This window comes from Benincasa hispida, chromosome 9 (genome assembly GCF_027475165.1).
Source record: "Benincasa hispida cultivar pf3 chromosome 9, pf3_genome.v1.1, whole genome shotgun sequence".
NCBI classification, from domain to species: Eukaryota; Viridiplantae; Streptophyta; class Magnoliopsida; order Cucurbitales; family Cucurbitaceae; genus Benincasa; species Benincasa hispida.
In genome coordinates this window covers 21,875,065-21,891,458 of record NC_143486.1, presented here as the reverse complement: position 1 = coordinate 21,891,458, position 16,394 = coordinate 21,875,065, and the positions used below count along the sequence as shown (strand labels likewise).

The following is a 16,394-nucleotide window of genomic DNA, read 5'->3' as shown; positions in this document are numbered from 1 at the left end:
TGGGGGAGCTGAGAACACAACTACACAAGACGGAATTCACTCCTTCCCCGAGGTCGAGGTAAGTAGATAAATTGCTCTCTTAAGGGCTGGTTCCAGGGCTTGAACAATGTGACGCAACACCCTCTCCTAGCCCAAGAGGGGTTTGGTCATAGTTGGACTATGATTTATTGTTCATTAGAGGGATCAGTAGTACTTAAGAAGTTAGATGTAACTATAGGGGGTAAACAGAATTTTGGCCTAGCTGTACTTACGAGCAATTTGTGAAGGGTCATCGCACTATTGACTAGTTATATCCAATAAACACAGAAATATATCTGTAGTATGAATAGTGCAGCTGTTGGTCTTCAATGGAGTGCTCTATGTCACGGTAATGTTACGGTCATACTTGTCCAGGGCATGTTGCCCATGACTGCATGACCACCTCCACTTCTTTTTACTATGCTTTCATCCTATGTATTTCCTTTTGCTAGGTAGTTAGGTTTATATGTACCTTTCTTAGTGAGTGACCGCTTGCCCATTTCCATATGCAAGGGTAGTATAAGACTAACCATCACTATATGGGGATAAGACTAACCATATAGTTAGGTTCATATGTACTTTTCTTAGGGATGTACTTTTGTTCAGAATGCACTATATGAGGATAAGACTAACCATCACTTCCCCATACCCAGAGTAGTATGTTATAAAGCTTTTGTTGTTGCTTATTGCTTTCTAACCTACTACAATCTTTCTCTTCTCTATTCTTACAATCAAACTGTTTTCCAAAACCTTTTCTCCAAACCCGTTTTCTAAAATCGTTTCCTCTAAAACAGGGGTGGAGGTTGCGAGAGGCACCTGGTGTGCCATCGGCTGTCCGTATTTGAATTGACTGACTTGTTCGTGAGCGGGAACAAGTTTCGCACAATCTCTTAGTGAAGCTTCAGAAAATGCGATTGTGATAGTTGGTATCAGAGCCAAGTCAGCTCATAGAGTTAAGAAGTTGTGATCATGTCTGCTACGAAGCAGTTGGGCAAGTCCCATGTTGACCGATTGATCGAGATTGAAGAGCAAAGGCTCTATTTAATAGAACTCCCGTTTCCTAGAGACTTGGTTATAGGAAGTCGCCGACAAGGACGATGAAATTGATGCAGTGGCTAGCCACTTAGACGGGATGCCCGTCAGGGAATTGTTGACAAGGGTTGAGACCCTAGAGGCAAAAACTACTATGGATAGGCCTCCTGAGCATGGGGATGGTTCCTCGGGATCTGTTGCCCCGATAGAAGAGCGTGTCAAAGAACTAGACGGCTTGTAGAGAGCGATCATTCAGATGGTGATCGAAATGTCTGAGGACTTTCGAGCCACCATCGATGTCATCCGGGTAAAGATTGTAGACACTAGTGCAAAAATTAACCTCATCATGAGAGCGGTGGGAAGTAAAGCCCCAGTCGGGGGGTGTAGCCCAATTCAACAGGGTAAAAGTTCCCGAGCCTAAGCCCTTCTGTGGGGCTCACGACACAAAGACGCTAGAAAATTTTATCTTTGACATGGAACAGTACTTCAAGGCTACGAACACAACAGCTGAAGAGTCAAAGATCACCCTAGCAACGATGCACCTAGCAGAGGATGCCAAGTTATGGCGGAGGTTCTGTTTCATGGATGTCTAAGTGGGACGGTGTACCATCGACACGTGGGAGAGACTGAAACAAGAGTTGTGTTCTTAGTTCTTCCCCGAAAATATTGAGATTTTGGCAAGACACAAGCTATAGGAATTGAAACATACTGATACTATTAGGGACTACGTGAAACAATTTGCCGGATTAATGTTGGATATAAGAGACATGTCTGAAAAAGACAAAATTTTCTGTTTTATCGAAGGCCTAAAATCGTGGGCAAAAACAAATCTGTATGAGCAGAGAATATAGGATCTCCCAGCCGTATACGCAGCGGCCGAATGACTATTTTACTTGATTGATGAATCTCAAAAGATGAGGCAACATTCGAGATCCCCTAATAGGGGGAGAAAGAGCAAGGATTCGAGCCCATCGAGAAGTAGTGTGGGGAGATAAAGATAACAATGGGGATAGTAGACCTTCTCAGCAGACGATTGGAAATACATAGTGAGGGCAGAATCAGAAGAATTTTTATCGGCCCTTATCCTGTTATATATGCAAGGGTCTGCATAAAGCGAGTGAATGTCACAAAAGAGCCATCTTTAATGCTTTCCGAGCCTCATTAGCTTTGGACTGGAAAGGAAAAGTTGTTCAGATAGAAGACGAGAATGTGCAAGCAGAGGAAGATAAAACCACACGAGTTGGGACCCTGAGATATTTAGCTACCCTCCAAAAGGATGTAGGAGAAGAAAAGGGATCCCATGGAGGCGGACTGATGTATGTTGATGCTTGGGTCAACCATAAATCGGCCAAAAGTACCATGGTCGATTCGAGGGCCACTCATAATTTTATGTCCGAAATAGAAGCCAGACGGCTTAATCTCCGTTGGGAAGGAGGCGCAGGTAAAATGAAAGCAGTGAACTCTAAGGCCTTGCCGGTTACAGGAATGACAAAGAGGACAGTCGTAAAGTTGGGAGACTAGAGTGGCCTTGCCGATTTTGTGATCGTTAAGATGGATGAATTTGATGTGGTGTTGGGAATGGAGTTCTTGCTTGAGCACAAGGTAATACCGATACCTGTCACCAAGTGTTTAGTGATCACCGGGTCTATGCCCACCATTGTGCATGCTGAGATCAGACGGCCAAAGGGGATAAGGATGATCTCGACCCTCCAGTTGGAGAAGGACTTTACCCATGAGTCAGTCGAAATCGTGGAAGAGAAGGCCCCCCAAGACATTCTACGTGTCTTTGAGCAGTGTCGTGTTATTGAACCGGACAGTTTACATAAGTCTCCGACTCCAAAGAGGAGGAGAAGGAGAAGAAGGAAGCCTAGACACCGAGAGTTCCTACCAGGAGACTGGGTTCGAGTAAATTTGTGCCTGGGACAGTTTCAAAATTGAGGGCAAAGAAAACATTGCCTCGTGAGCAACTTTAGAGGACCGATGGAAGTCATCGAAAGGGTTGGAAAAACCTCTTATTGGGTGCAGTTACCATCGTGGATGAAGATTCATCCTGTCATCCACGTAAGTAGACTGAAACCCTATCATCACAACCATGCCGAGGAGAGATGTAGGGTGGTGACTCGTCGCATGCCACAATGAAGAGAATGGCAGGAGAAGAAGCCAACGAAAGACTTGCAGGAAGGAGCGATAGAGCGGAAGGACCAGGGCAAAGCTAAGAAGAGTTCCTGGAGAAGTGGAGAAGCCTCCAAGACAGAGAAGTTCGTTGGAAGCACATGGAAGGCCTCAAAGACGGCTACTCAACAATATACTAAGCTCGAGCAGAGTCGGTTGACGGGGACGTCAACCAATTGAGTGGGGGAGATCGCCTCCATCTCTTTTTACTATGCTTTCATCCTATGTATTTCTTTTTGCTAGGTAGTTTGGTTTATATGTACTTTTTTTAGTGAGTGATCACTTGCCCATTTCCATATGCAAGGGTAGCGGATGTGTTTTTGTTCAGAATTCACTATATAGGGATAAGACTAACCATCACTTCCCCATACCCGGAGTAGTATGTTATAAAGCTGTTGTTGTTGCTTATTGCTTTCTAGCCTACTACAATCTTTCTCTTCTCTATTCTTACAATCAAACTGTTTGCCAAAACCATTTCTCCAAACCCGTTTTCTAAAACTGTTTTCTCTAAAACGGGGGTAGAGGTTGCGAGAGATAGGGGTGTACATAGTCCGGGTTGAGCCGGGTTGGAAGATTTTTGTGGACCAACCCAAATATTCGAGTTGACTAATAATGAACCCTATTAGTTCTTTTTTGGAGGGTCAACCCAACCCAACTCAACCCAAAATTTCCAAGTTGGGCCGGGTTGGGTCGCCGGTTCTTTTTTTTTATAATTTTAATTTGACTATTTTTTTAACTTATATATATATATATATATATTCGGGTTGGGTCGGGTTGACCCGACCCTGAAATGGGGTAACCTGAGACCCAATCCGAATTTAATATTTTTTAACATTTTTAACGCAAGCCAACCCAACCCTTGCAGTTTAGGTTGGGTAGTCCGGGTTGGTCAGGTTGCCGGATTTTTTGAACACCTCTAGCGAGAGGCATCCAGTGTGTCATCGACTGTCCGTATTCGAATTGGCTGACTTGTTCGTGAGCAGGAACAAGTGTCGCACAATTGCTTAGTGAAGTTTCAGAAAGTGTGTTTGTGACATCCGACAGTTAATGAATATTGAATAATATAATTAAAGGAGTTTAATTAATTATTCAAGTACCATTGGAGCTTCAAGCTACAAGTCCATGAGGTCCCCTCTGTAGCTTAACGGGGATTAAATGAGAAACAATTTTAGATTGATTTAAATTGTTCAAATTAATTTTGGAAATCAATTATATGTGATATAATTATCTTAAGTTAATTATATATGATATAATTACTATAATGTATTTAATACATTATAATATAAAGTTTATTTGAGAGGAAATAAATATTTGAATATGATTCAAATATTAATTATGTGAATTGGATTTATATAATTAAATTTAATATAAATGAGATTTATATTAAATATCATTAATGAGATAATTAAGCTATAGGTTATATTGTATTGGATACAATATTAAATTATAGATTATATATCATATAACATATAGTTTAATATCTATATTATATGATAAAGTGATTATCATATAAATATATATTAATGTTTTACTAAAATTAATTTTTAATTAATTTGTTTTTATTTGAAAAATAATTTTGGGAGGGAGTTGTAACTCCCTCTTGAAGAAACTCTTATTCAAGAGTACCTACGAGTGGAAGCGGATATTTCTAATTCATTGTGATAGAATTACCGCATATACATTCAAACTTACTTTCATAATGCAAAAAGGATCGAGAACTCATACCAGATGAAGATTTCTTCTTCACAGCGAGTTTGAAGCCCAACCGTCTACCTCGAACAATTACCACTCAAACAGAAGGAATCGGAGAAGACAACACCACTTAGAAACCTCAGTATTCTTGGAAGAGAATCTAAAATGTGGGCTTTGTTCAGATTTGGCAGAGGAAAGGAGGAAGAGCGACCGTACACAACGGGCAAGCAAGTGGGAGATGTGGTCGTCTATCGCATAGATAATATACTTGATCGTTTAGGAAAAGTATATGATCGTGTAGCAAAAGTAAGCATTGTCTATACGATCGTGTAGGAAAAGGTAAACGATCGTGTAGGAAAAGGGTGAGCGATCGTCCGAACGATCGCGTAGGAAAAACTAAGCGATCGTCTATACGATCGTTTAATAAATACCAAGAGCTAAACGATCGCTTAGGAAAAAGGTAAATGATCGTTTAGATAATAGCGCGCGACGGTGTAATCGGTATATGATCGCTTAGCAATATCATATATGTAAGTGATCGTGCAGTCACTATCGTATAGGCACTGATTTTCTAAACGATAACACTATCTTTTTCACAATACCTGCGTACACTGAGATCAACACACCGTCTACTATTTATAATGCACTATTCCGTTATTTAGAATGAAGAGGCACCTTCCCATTTCCTTTATAACCGTCCAATGAATGTGATCTTATCACATTCATAACTTATAAATTAATATCAAATATTAATTATAATATTTTTCCTCTACTAAACATAAATCATATTTATATCAAATTTCCTCCAAATCAATGTATATGATACATAAAGTTAATTATATCACATTTAATTAACTCGTTCAATTATATCATATATAATCGAACTCTCTTTTGTCAATTTGAACATTTTAAATTGACCCAAAAATTGACTTTCAACTTGTATCCAAGCTACCAAGGGGACCTTATTGACCTATGGCTCGAAGCTCCAACGGTACGTGAATAGCTGACTAAACTTTTTAGTCACGATATCCACCATTCGTTAACTACCAGACATTCCACTAAAGACCGACAGTTGAACTCTTATTGTCATAGATATATTTCTATGTCATTGAATATAACCAATCATCAGTACGATGACCCTTCACAGATGATCGTAATTACAGTAGACTAATTTACCGTTTTGTCCCTGTAATTACATCTTCCTCCTTAAGTACCATTGATCCCTCTAATGAACAATACAACATAGTCCTACTATGTCTGAATACCTCTCTGGCCATGAGAAGGTGTGTGGTGTCACATCGTTCAAGCCTTGGAATTAGCTTTTAAGGGAGCTATATATCTACTTACTCCCACCTCGGGGAAGGAGTGAATTCCATCTTGTGAAGCTGAGTTCCTAGCTCCCAAATCAGACAAATCCCCAAAATGGTAGGTTTGAGTCGACGTTCTAGCCACTCGCACCCATGCAAATCGAAGGACCGCCCTGAATGGCAGGAGTTCCTAACCTACTCAGGTTTAAGGTCATGTTACCTATGGTCATCCTAGTGAAGTGAAGTCTTAGATATGAACGGTGTTATATAACGAGACGTTAACACTTCGTGGTTAGGTCTTATACAAACTCTTTGTATAGGATGCCCCCGCTCACATGTCCCCTACACGAATGATCAGGATCAGACCATCTGTGATAAGTCACAACACTTGTGACCATATGTGGGCCACATCCATAGTATTACCAGGATCAGGTTTCCCTCCTATATCCATATATTACAGACCATTTTTGGTTATCACTCAAGACATGATCCACTTATATGTCACCACATAATGCTTAAGTGACATACAGATAACCAGGGATATTAAGTTTATTGGTTTGTGGTAAAATCTAAATGTGCAAAGTCAAGTAGTGAAGTAAATATTATTTATATTATACATTACAAGTGTTCGTACAAAGTTGTTTACAAACTATTGACACGAGACTTTAGAGCACAAACCCCAACACCTCTCTCTTTTTTCTTTATAGTATGTGAAAGTTGAGAGTTTGTGTAGGGAGTTGATACGGTCATTTTCTTTCCTTGAGTTTGACAGAAAAATTAACACAGAAAACTCTCTAAAAAAAGTTTTTTTTCTCACAATTCTCCTCTCACTCCCTCTAAAAAAAGACAAAGCCTAGAAAACTCTTGGATTCTCATCCCAAATAATACAAAGGAAACCAAGTGGTGGTGGCCATTTAGGGTTTTTAAGTTTGTTGTATTTCAGTGAAAAGGAATTACTTGAAGAAGATTGATCTTCAAGGGTTAGTTTTCCATCTCCCTATTCTCTTTTCTCTTTTCTCTTTTCTCAATCATTTATAGCATGTTGTAAAATTTATTTTTGAATGCATAGTTTTCTGTACTTTTTTACAAAAAATTTTAGACTGTAAAATTTGAGATTTTGGTCTGATCTCGTTTCCACTCAAGGACCTTAATCGATTCCTTGAATTGGTATCAGAGCGTGATTATTGGGCCAAATTTTCCAAATTTTCAGAGTTAATTTTATAGTTAAATGGTGGGATTTTTCATTCTGTCAATTTCTTCATGTGATGATTATTTTTTATGAATGGTTTATGATCATTGGATGTTTTCGGAATTGGTCAGTTTAGATTCATAGCTTTGTTTTTACAATTTAATTTGTAAGGGCCCATGTTTTGGGAGATTTTATTGCGATTGAGTCTGTATTTTTATGTTCTTCGAGTCGTTCTTAGTTGTTACGGTCGATTTTTGGAAAAGACGAGGCCAAAATCAAAGGAGTTTTGAATAAAATCACAACTGTACAGTGCATTCTGTACAGTAGTGTTGCAACGTTATACCATAGTGTTGCAACACTACGATTAGGAAAATGGATTGTTCTATCCGTAGCGTTGCGACGCTAGGTCATAACGTTGCAATGTTGCGAGACAGAAAGAACTATCCAGTTCGCACCCGATTCAGTTCGTGGCTCACTTGGCTCGCTTGCAATTTGGTTAGTTCGAGTGGTTTGGGTTCGATTTGGAGGCTAGATGGTTCGGTTTGAACGGTTCAAGGCCCGGTTCACTTGTTTTGAACCAATTGAATATTTATTTTGTAATAGATAGTTATTTTGATTAATTGAATTAATATAAGTATTATATTAATTTAATTAATTGTTTAAGTGTCCAATCCCGGTCCAATAATTATTTTATTAATTATGCATTTTATATATGATTTTAATTTATATATATGTCATAATGTATATCATATAGTATAAATTTCCACCATAGGTTATGCATTTAATTTCATGCATCATTTATATTATAAGTCTTATAATATATATAATTGCATAATTTATTTTTTATAGCATGCTCATGCATCATATAATATAAGTGTTATAATGAATGTTTGCATGCATTAATAACATTGTCATGCATCATTTATATATAAATGTTATAATGTATAGTTTCGTGTATGTATGGTTGAATGTTATTAATTATTTTCATTACCTTATTATATAAATGTGTTTTATATGGTTAGTAATGAAATAGAATTGTATGAAGTACTACACTATCTTAAGTAATTTATAATTGTTATAATTTACTAAGTATGTCATTGAACACAATTGAATTATTTTAATTTATTTTATAAAAGTTATAATTAAATTAAATTAGTAATTAAAATCAATAATTCATAATGGCATGCAAACCCTATGTTAAAGTCATATCTTAAAATAGTTTTAAAATATGATTCACATAGACCTAAGATCACTTTTCTAATAAGATTAGAAATTAAATTTAATCTTTTACTCAATTTGATAGGATTAAATTGATTCTTAATTAAAAAATTAAATTTGTAACAAATGTATCTATAAGGGATCTCTTGTTTAAGGCTTGTTCCGCTCGCATATCTTTTTGAACCCTTATCTTGTGGAGCTTTTCCTTTGCGGTCATCATTTTGTGTGGTCCTTTTGAAATTTGAATGATTAAAACAACCACCACAAAAATAATATTTATTTCTTCCTCTGCCATGGTCACGACCTCGACTGCGATCACGACCTCGACCACGACCTCGACTACGATTATTATTAAAATTCACAGTATTCACTTCAGGGATTGGTGTCGTTTCAGTTGGACGAGATTCATGATTTTTCATCAACAACTCGTTATTTTGTTCAACCACGAGAAGACATGAAATTAATTTAGAATACTGTTTAAAACCTTTCTTTTGATATTGCTGCTGTATGAGCATATTCAAGACATGAAATGTAGAAAATGTCTTCTCTAACATATCGACATCAGTAATTTTCTCTCCACATAATAACAATTTCGAACTAATTTTAAATAATGTGCAGTTGTAATCACTTACTGATTTGAAAACTCGTAGTCTCAAGTGCATCCACTCATAACGAGCTTTAGGAAGAATAACTGTTTTTTTAGGATCATACCTCTCTTTTAAATTTTTCAACAAGATACGAGGATCTTTTATTGTAAGATACTCCATTTTCAATCCCTCATAGAGATGATGACAAAGGAAAATCATAGTTTTTCCTTTGTCCTGATCGGATGTCGTATTTCCTTCTTAAATAGTCTTCCCAAGATTCATAGCATCCATGTGGATTTCGACATCAAGTACCCATGACAAATAACTATTGTCGTTAATATCAAGGACAAAAAATTCTAATTTTGTGAGATTTGTCATGACAGCACTATCATAAAATATTGTACTTGTGTTAGAAATTTAATTAATATTGAATATGCAAAATAACATTAAATTTATTAATTATAACGAAGAGGGAAAAACCAACATACCTTTAGGACCTACCTTTAGCCGGAAAAATGACATGAGCTCGTGCTGATAACGTGTGGTGAATTTGAAGAGTACAATGGGAACATAGATAGTGATAAAATATAATATAATATTAAAATAAACAAATATTAAATAAATTAATAAATTAATAAATAAATAAGAAATAAGAAATGAAAAAATTCTCAAATTTCTCCACATTCTCCAATTTGTATGGAATTTGCCCAATGTGTGTGTAATTTTAAGATTGACCAAATGCCACTATTTATAGATAAAGTGGTAAGTAAGACGTGGATTTACATAGACATCAAACATGAATAATTACAAGAGACATAGATAAGGTGACACGTGGTTTTGAGACACTAAGCAATGTAAATCTATTTATTATTATAATTTCATAATAAAAAGAGAAAAAAAAACACTATTTTAAAATAGTGACTATAGATATTAAAAGGAAAATTCCAATTATTAAAGATAATTCCAATAATAGGAGTCGAATCAACTTTAATATTTTCCAATTTTGCCATTAAATTATTAGATGATATTTTTTAGTAAGGTCAAAAAGTCAATACATCTGAATCACGAGTTGAGTTTCCATAATCAGTTTCCAAAGAAAAAAAAATGTTGGTAGAAAAAGAAAAGCCAATAATATATTGTTATTGCTTATCTCAAACAAAAGTTCTGGCTTTTTTTTTTTTTTTTTAAAAAAAAAAGTTATGCTGGTTTTTCTTTTCAGTTTTTTTTCATAATTTTTATTTTTATTAAAGAACTCTCTGAATTCTTATTCAAAATCTAAAAACGAAAACAATTTTTTAAAAAAATCACTTCCTTTAGATTTTCAAATTGTAGTTTATTTTTATCTTTTTGAAGATATTGGTAGAAAATAGACAACTTAATATAAATTTAAAGAGTGAAAGTAGAGTTTAATAAATTTCATTTAAAAAAAAAAAAACAAAAACATACATTTCAAATACCAACAAATCATAGAGTTTATAAATTTGGTTATTATTTTTGTAAAGAAGCCATTAAAAGTTGAGGATTAAATTACACAAATAAAACCTTTCCAAGATTAACAAACAAAAAATAAGGTGAACCATCTTTTCCTCTTTATAATATCTATAATTATAAATGGTTTTTTTCTTCTCCTATTTGAGAGAGAGAGAGAAAAAGGAGAAAAAAAAAGGGGAGAAACAAAAAACAAATTACTAACAATGTCAAATCAATGTAAAAGGTTAGGGTGAAAAAATCATTTTTACCCTTAGACCGGGTCACGTATGTAATTTTTTTTCTATACTTTTCAACTTCATCCAAATATACATCAAACTATCGAATTTAAATATATGTTAGCAATTCTAATTTTAAAACTTTAGTACGGTAGTCAAGCACAATTTCTTAACAAAATAAGTGATAAACCAAACAACTTAATATCAAATAACAAGAACACAGATATAAAGATACAAAGGTCAATAATTCAATTTGGTACAATAAAATGCATAAGGGTTGATGTTTTAATAATCTCTAAAAACATCTTAATACGCACACTCTTCTATTTCAAAAGGACTAACTCTAAAAGGAAACAAGAAACTATATATACTCAACAAAATAATCATGAAAAGTTATTCAACGAAAAAAATTTGTTTTGCAAGAATAAAAGGCAAGTCACGTGAAAAAATCTTCAACCAAAACTTGCACGAGACAATGCATGTTGCTCGATGTAGAGTAACACATATTATACGGTTGGGTTTTGGCAAAATACTAGAAGTGCAGTTTGTCCCACATCGGTTAAATTGAAGAATGGGGATGGACTATAAGCTTATAAAAGGAACCTATGCCTCTAGGTTTAACTTGTCCTAGTTATAATACTTTAAACTTGGATGTGCTAACTCTAGTTAAATTCCTTTATGTATTTTCTAGTTTGAGAATGAGAAAAAGGTGTCAATAGTATAAAAGGTTTGAGAATGAGAAAAAGGTGTGAGTAGTATAAAAGTTTTGAGAGAGTACTTTTGCAATTGAGATTGGAAGGGAGAATATTCTAGAAGTTTTTCGGGTGGGAGTTTTTATTTTATTAATATTAATGAAATTTTGGTTATTGATTAAGGTGAAGTTTCGTAACAACACATGCCTTCTAATCTGAACTAATAATTATAAAACTAATAACCAACTCATCGCTTCGCATTATCTGAATCTAAAAAAACAACCAGTCAAGATATTGTTATATTGGTCATATCATTGTAGCAACTATAATATTTTTTGCATAAAAAAACAATCCAATTATGAGTTGTGAAGCAATAAAAATATGGATAAATGGAATGGTAGACACGGAGACTCAAGAATTGAAAGGAATAAGTTCGGCATCACGAAATCTTGGCAATGGAGGCCCTTATTTTCATATTTGTCATTCCTTATCTTAATTTCAAATCTACTTATTGGAAGGGGATCGATTTCGTAAAAGATGAGATCAGTAAATGGGTCTGTGGGTTCACCAATCATTGATGGTTCTAGAATCGCTAAGCCCACATTACATGCAATAGTACCTAGAACTACTACTAGAAAAATATATAAAAGATCATTAGACCATGCGGGTTCTCCATAATAATTATGAACCATACCCTTAGCCAATTTAGCTCTTAATACATGATCATTCAAATCTCTTTTTTTTTTTTTTTTTTATTATTAGAATAGGTGAATTATTATGGGCCCATCCCCCCAAAGAATCGAACATGATAATTTTTCATCATTCGACTCAAGCACAAATCAAACGAACCAACTGGATCCAGATAAAAAATCGATATCTTATCCATATATATATCAAGCATATATAAAATAAATGATTGATTCAATGTAAGAAAAAGTTGAAAAGATTAAAAAAAGCAAGAAAATGGGGGAAGAAATGACAAAAAGATATTGGAACATCCATTATCCAAGTTTTATCCACTAATCATCCAATAATGCTTGTTTTTATTCATTTATGTTGATTAACTTTGGTTAATTAATAAGTGTAGTCCCTAGATTTTAACTTTTGTATCAAATTTGTTTTTTAATTTTAGCAAGATTTTAATAAGGATCTAAACTCTTAATTATGTATCTAATTGGTCCTTAAATATTAATGAATTTATAAAGTCACATTTGATAACCATTTATTTTTTAGTTTTTGAAAATTAAGTTTACAAATACTATTTTTACCTATCAATTTCTTTGTTTTGCTATTTAATTTTTAGGATTATTTTAAAAAACTAAACTAAATTTAAAAAAAAAAATTAAAACTCGTTTTTGTTTTTTAGAATTTAGCCAAAAATTCAAGTGTTTTGTTAGAAATGATGAAACTATAGTAAGTAAATTACAAGAAAAAAAATTAAAAACTAAAAAATGAAATGATTATCAATATCGAGAGTAATAATCAGGATGTAATGCTATTTTTAATTAGCCGAAACTTTTAATTTTGTGTTTAGCTAATTCATGACACATCCAATTTTTTTTTCTAAATAAATTGGTATATTATATACAAATTAAAATTTAGTGTTTAATTAGCTCTAAATTTTTAGTTGTGCATTTTATAGGTCCATAAATTTTAAATATAATTAAGATGGGTAAAGTACTTAGGACACAAATTGTCGTCATACAGATTTATGAACTTGTTCGATACGTTTTAAAACTCAATGACCTATTAGATGTATTATAAAATTACGAACCAAAGAGACACAAATTTGAAAGTACAAGGACTACAAACAATATCTTTACTCCAGTGGTACAAAATAATAATAATACATTAGGTTTAAATTCTATTTTAGTACCTGAATTTTAAGTCTTGTTCTATTTTGGTCCTTAAAGGTTTAAAAATAAACATCTGTTTTAGTCCTTGAAATTTTAAAAATAAACATCTGTTTTAGTCCTTGAAATTTTAAAAAAGTGTTCATTTTGGTCCCTACTGTTAAGATTATGTCAACTCTTTAAAGATGAAATCTGTTATGAAATTGTATCTAACATGGGTTGAGTTGGATGAAGGTTAAGTAAAATATCAATTACCAACGTGCTAAAATAACGACACCAAAATTTTAGACTCAAAATGATTTTTGAGATTTCTTATAGAAAATTGCTTTACACCTAATTCAAAATTAAAAACTTAGATTTTTTAGCATGATTAACTTATTTAGCAGCCTAATCATCCAAAACTAATTATCTCACTATTACATTTAAGAGCTAATAGAATCTTAATAGCGGAGATCAAAGTAAGCTTTTTTATAAAATTCAAAGACTAGAATAGATGTATTAAAAGTTTAGAGACCAAAATAGAATAAAATTTAAATTACATAAAAAAAAATAGGATTTAAACCAATAAATAAAAATAATAATAGCTCATTTTGTAATTTCATGATTTTGATCCATATACTAATTATGGGTTTCTTGAGAAAAGAAAGAAAAAGAACTTTATGAAACAGTTGATCAGCCGCGAATCTGAAATCGACCGCCATTAACGATCCGCGTTCTACGACCCCATCGATTTCCCATTTCGCTAAGAGATTCAGCAATGTCAAATTAATCCTTCCCTCATTCAATTCTCTATAAGAGAACCTTCAACAAATTCTTCTTCCCCACTCAAACCCATCTCAATTTCTTCGAATAATGGCGAGCATCAGAGTCCATGGAAGCCCCATTTCCACTGCCACAGCTAGAATTCTCGCTTGTCTTTACGAGAAAGATCTCGATTACGAGTTCGTTCTTCTGGACATGAAAAACAACGAGCACAAGAAACATCCCTTTCTCTCCATTAACGTCAGTATCTCTCTCTAATTGTGAATTTCTGAATTTTTTTCGATTGTTTTTTAATGAGTTTTTATGGAATTTCTGCAGCCGTTTGGTCAAGTTCCTGGGTTTCAAGATGGGGATCTCACCATTTTCGGTAATTAAGTGCTCTGTTTCGCTCTGAAAATGTTTTTTTGCACTCAACGTGTTTGATGAAATTCCCAAATATAGTTCCTACTTTATTATTGTTATTATTATTATTATTTTTTGGTAGAGATCTAGTTCCTACTCTATCAATAGGATTCAAGGTGATTTGATAAAACTTTTGGTTTAAATTATAAAAGATACCCACAATTGTTAAAAAAAAAACCCTTACTCTTTGAGTTCTTGACTTTCCAAATTCTTTTTAAATTTTGGATGGAAATTGGAATTTGAAATAGTATGTTGGCAACCTAGAATTGATATTTAGTTCGTCCTACCGTTTTAAGTTATTGTCACTCTTCTAGGTTAAAAAAGTCGATGATTATATTGTAATTTCCAAAAGAACCAAGGGTATTTGTGAAACAAAATGACGTTAAGGAAATTTTTGTTTGCAGTTTAGTCAAGTATGTTTAGATACTATTTTGATCATATACTTGTTCATTCTGGTTAGGTACTTTCAAAATGTTCATTTACGTTATCATAGACTCATGAAATAGTAATTAATGTCTTATTCAGTTAGCTAAGCTCAAATTGAGTGTAGAAATATATTGGGTATAGTGTTGTATTGAAACCGTAATTTGAAAATAAAATACAAAGACTAATATGGACAAAAGCTTTGCAAGCAATAGAAAATTTGTATTTAATCCAATAAAAGTTTCTATTCTGAAAATATAGATTGTGCTCAAGGTGTTGGATAAAAAAAATGTTTCCTGTGTAGAATCAAGGGCCATTACTCAATACTTGGCCAAGGCCTACGCCAGCAAGGGAACCCAATTGATCTCCGACGACCCAAAGAAAGCGGCGATCATATTGACATGGATCGAAGTGGAGGGCCACCATTACGACCCACCGGCGGTGGCTTTATCATTCGAGCATCTAGTCAAGCCCCAATTTGGGCTTGGTGAAACCGATCCTGCAGCAGTGGCGGAGAACGAAACCAAGCTGGGGAAAGTTCTTGACATCTACGAGAATCAGCTTAGCAAAAACAAGTTCTTGGCTGGGGATGAGTTCAGTTTGGCGGATTTGCACCATATCCCCAATGTGAGCTATTTGTCCATGACGCCATCGAAGAAGCTGTTCGAGTCACGGCCACGTGTCAATGCTTGGGTGGCCGAGATCACTGCAAGGCCTTCGTGGGCTAAGGTTGTTGCCTTGCGCAATCAGAGTTAAGAGCTTTGGTACTATACCAACATGAACAGGTAGTTTTTGTTTTGTTGTTGGCTTGTAAATGGTGCTTAGGGTAAAAAAAAATAAATGTTTTGGTCACTTTTACCCTAAGTACTTTTGCTTCATGGGTGTAGTTTGTTTTTGTTTCTCATCATGGATGTATGAAAATGGAAATAATTGCCTTGGCTCACAAAGTTCCCCTTTGGGTAATGTTGATAATTTGTTTGTTTCTGACTGTCAAACAAGTTTAAATTTATTGAACTTATGACCAACATTAAAATATGATTAAAAATTACTTTGATCCTTAAACGATTCGGACTCTGAATCTTGAAGTATAAAAATTTAGTTTTTGTGCTTTTAATTTTGTTCTAATTTTGTCCATGTAACAATTTATTCACTATATTCTTAAATTTGTAACAATTTAGCTCTTATCATGAAAAAGTCAAACTTAATTATCAATTTTGATTAGGTAACCAACTTAGTCTTTATAATTTATAAAGATATTTAATTCTTAACCAGTTTAACAATCAAAATTCATTAAAAAAAAAAAAAAAAAAAAAACTAAACCTCAATAGTGTTTTACACAAA

General features: G+C 34.0%; 1 protein-coding gene across 1 annotated transcript; it reads left to right on the top strand.

The window, feature by feature from the left end:
• The first annotated feature begins 14,048 nt into the window (after positions 1–14,048).
• Positions 14,049–16,000, top strand: LOC120086229 (glutathione S-transferase PARB-like). The gene is made up of 3 exons (XM_039042775.2): positions 14,049–14,468; positions 14,547–14,595; positions 15,358–16,000. The coding sequence occupies exons 1-3, from the start codon at positions 14,319–14,321 to the stop codon at positions 15,807–15,809; spliced, it is 651 nt and encodes a 216-aa protein (XP_038898703.1). The 5' UTR covers positions 14,049–14,318; the 3' UTR covers positions 15,810–16,000.
• Positions 16,001–16,394: the final 394 nt, after the last annotated feature.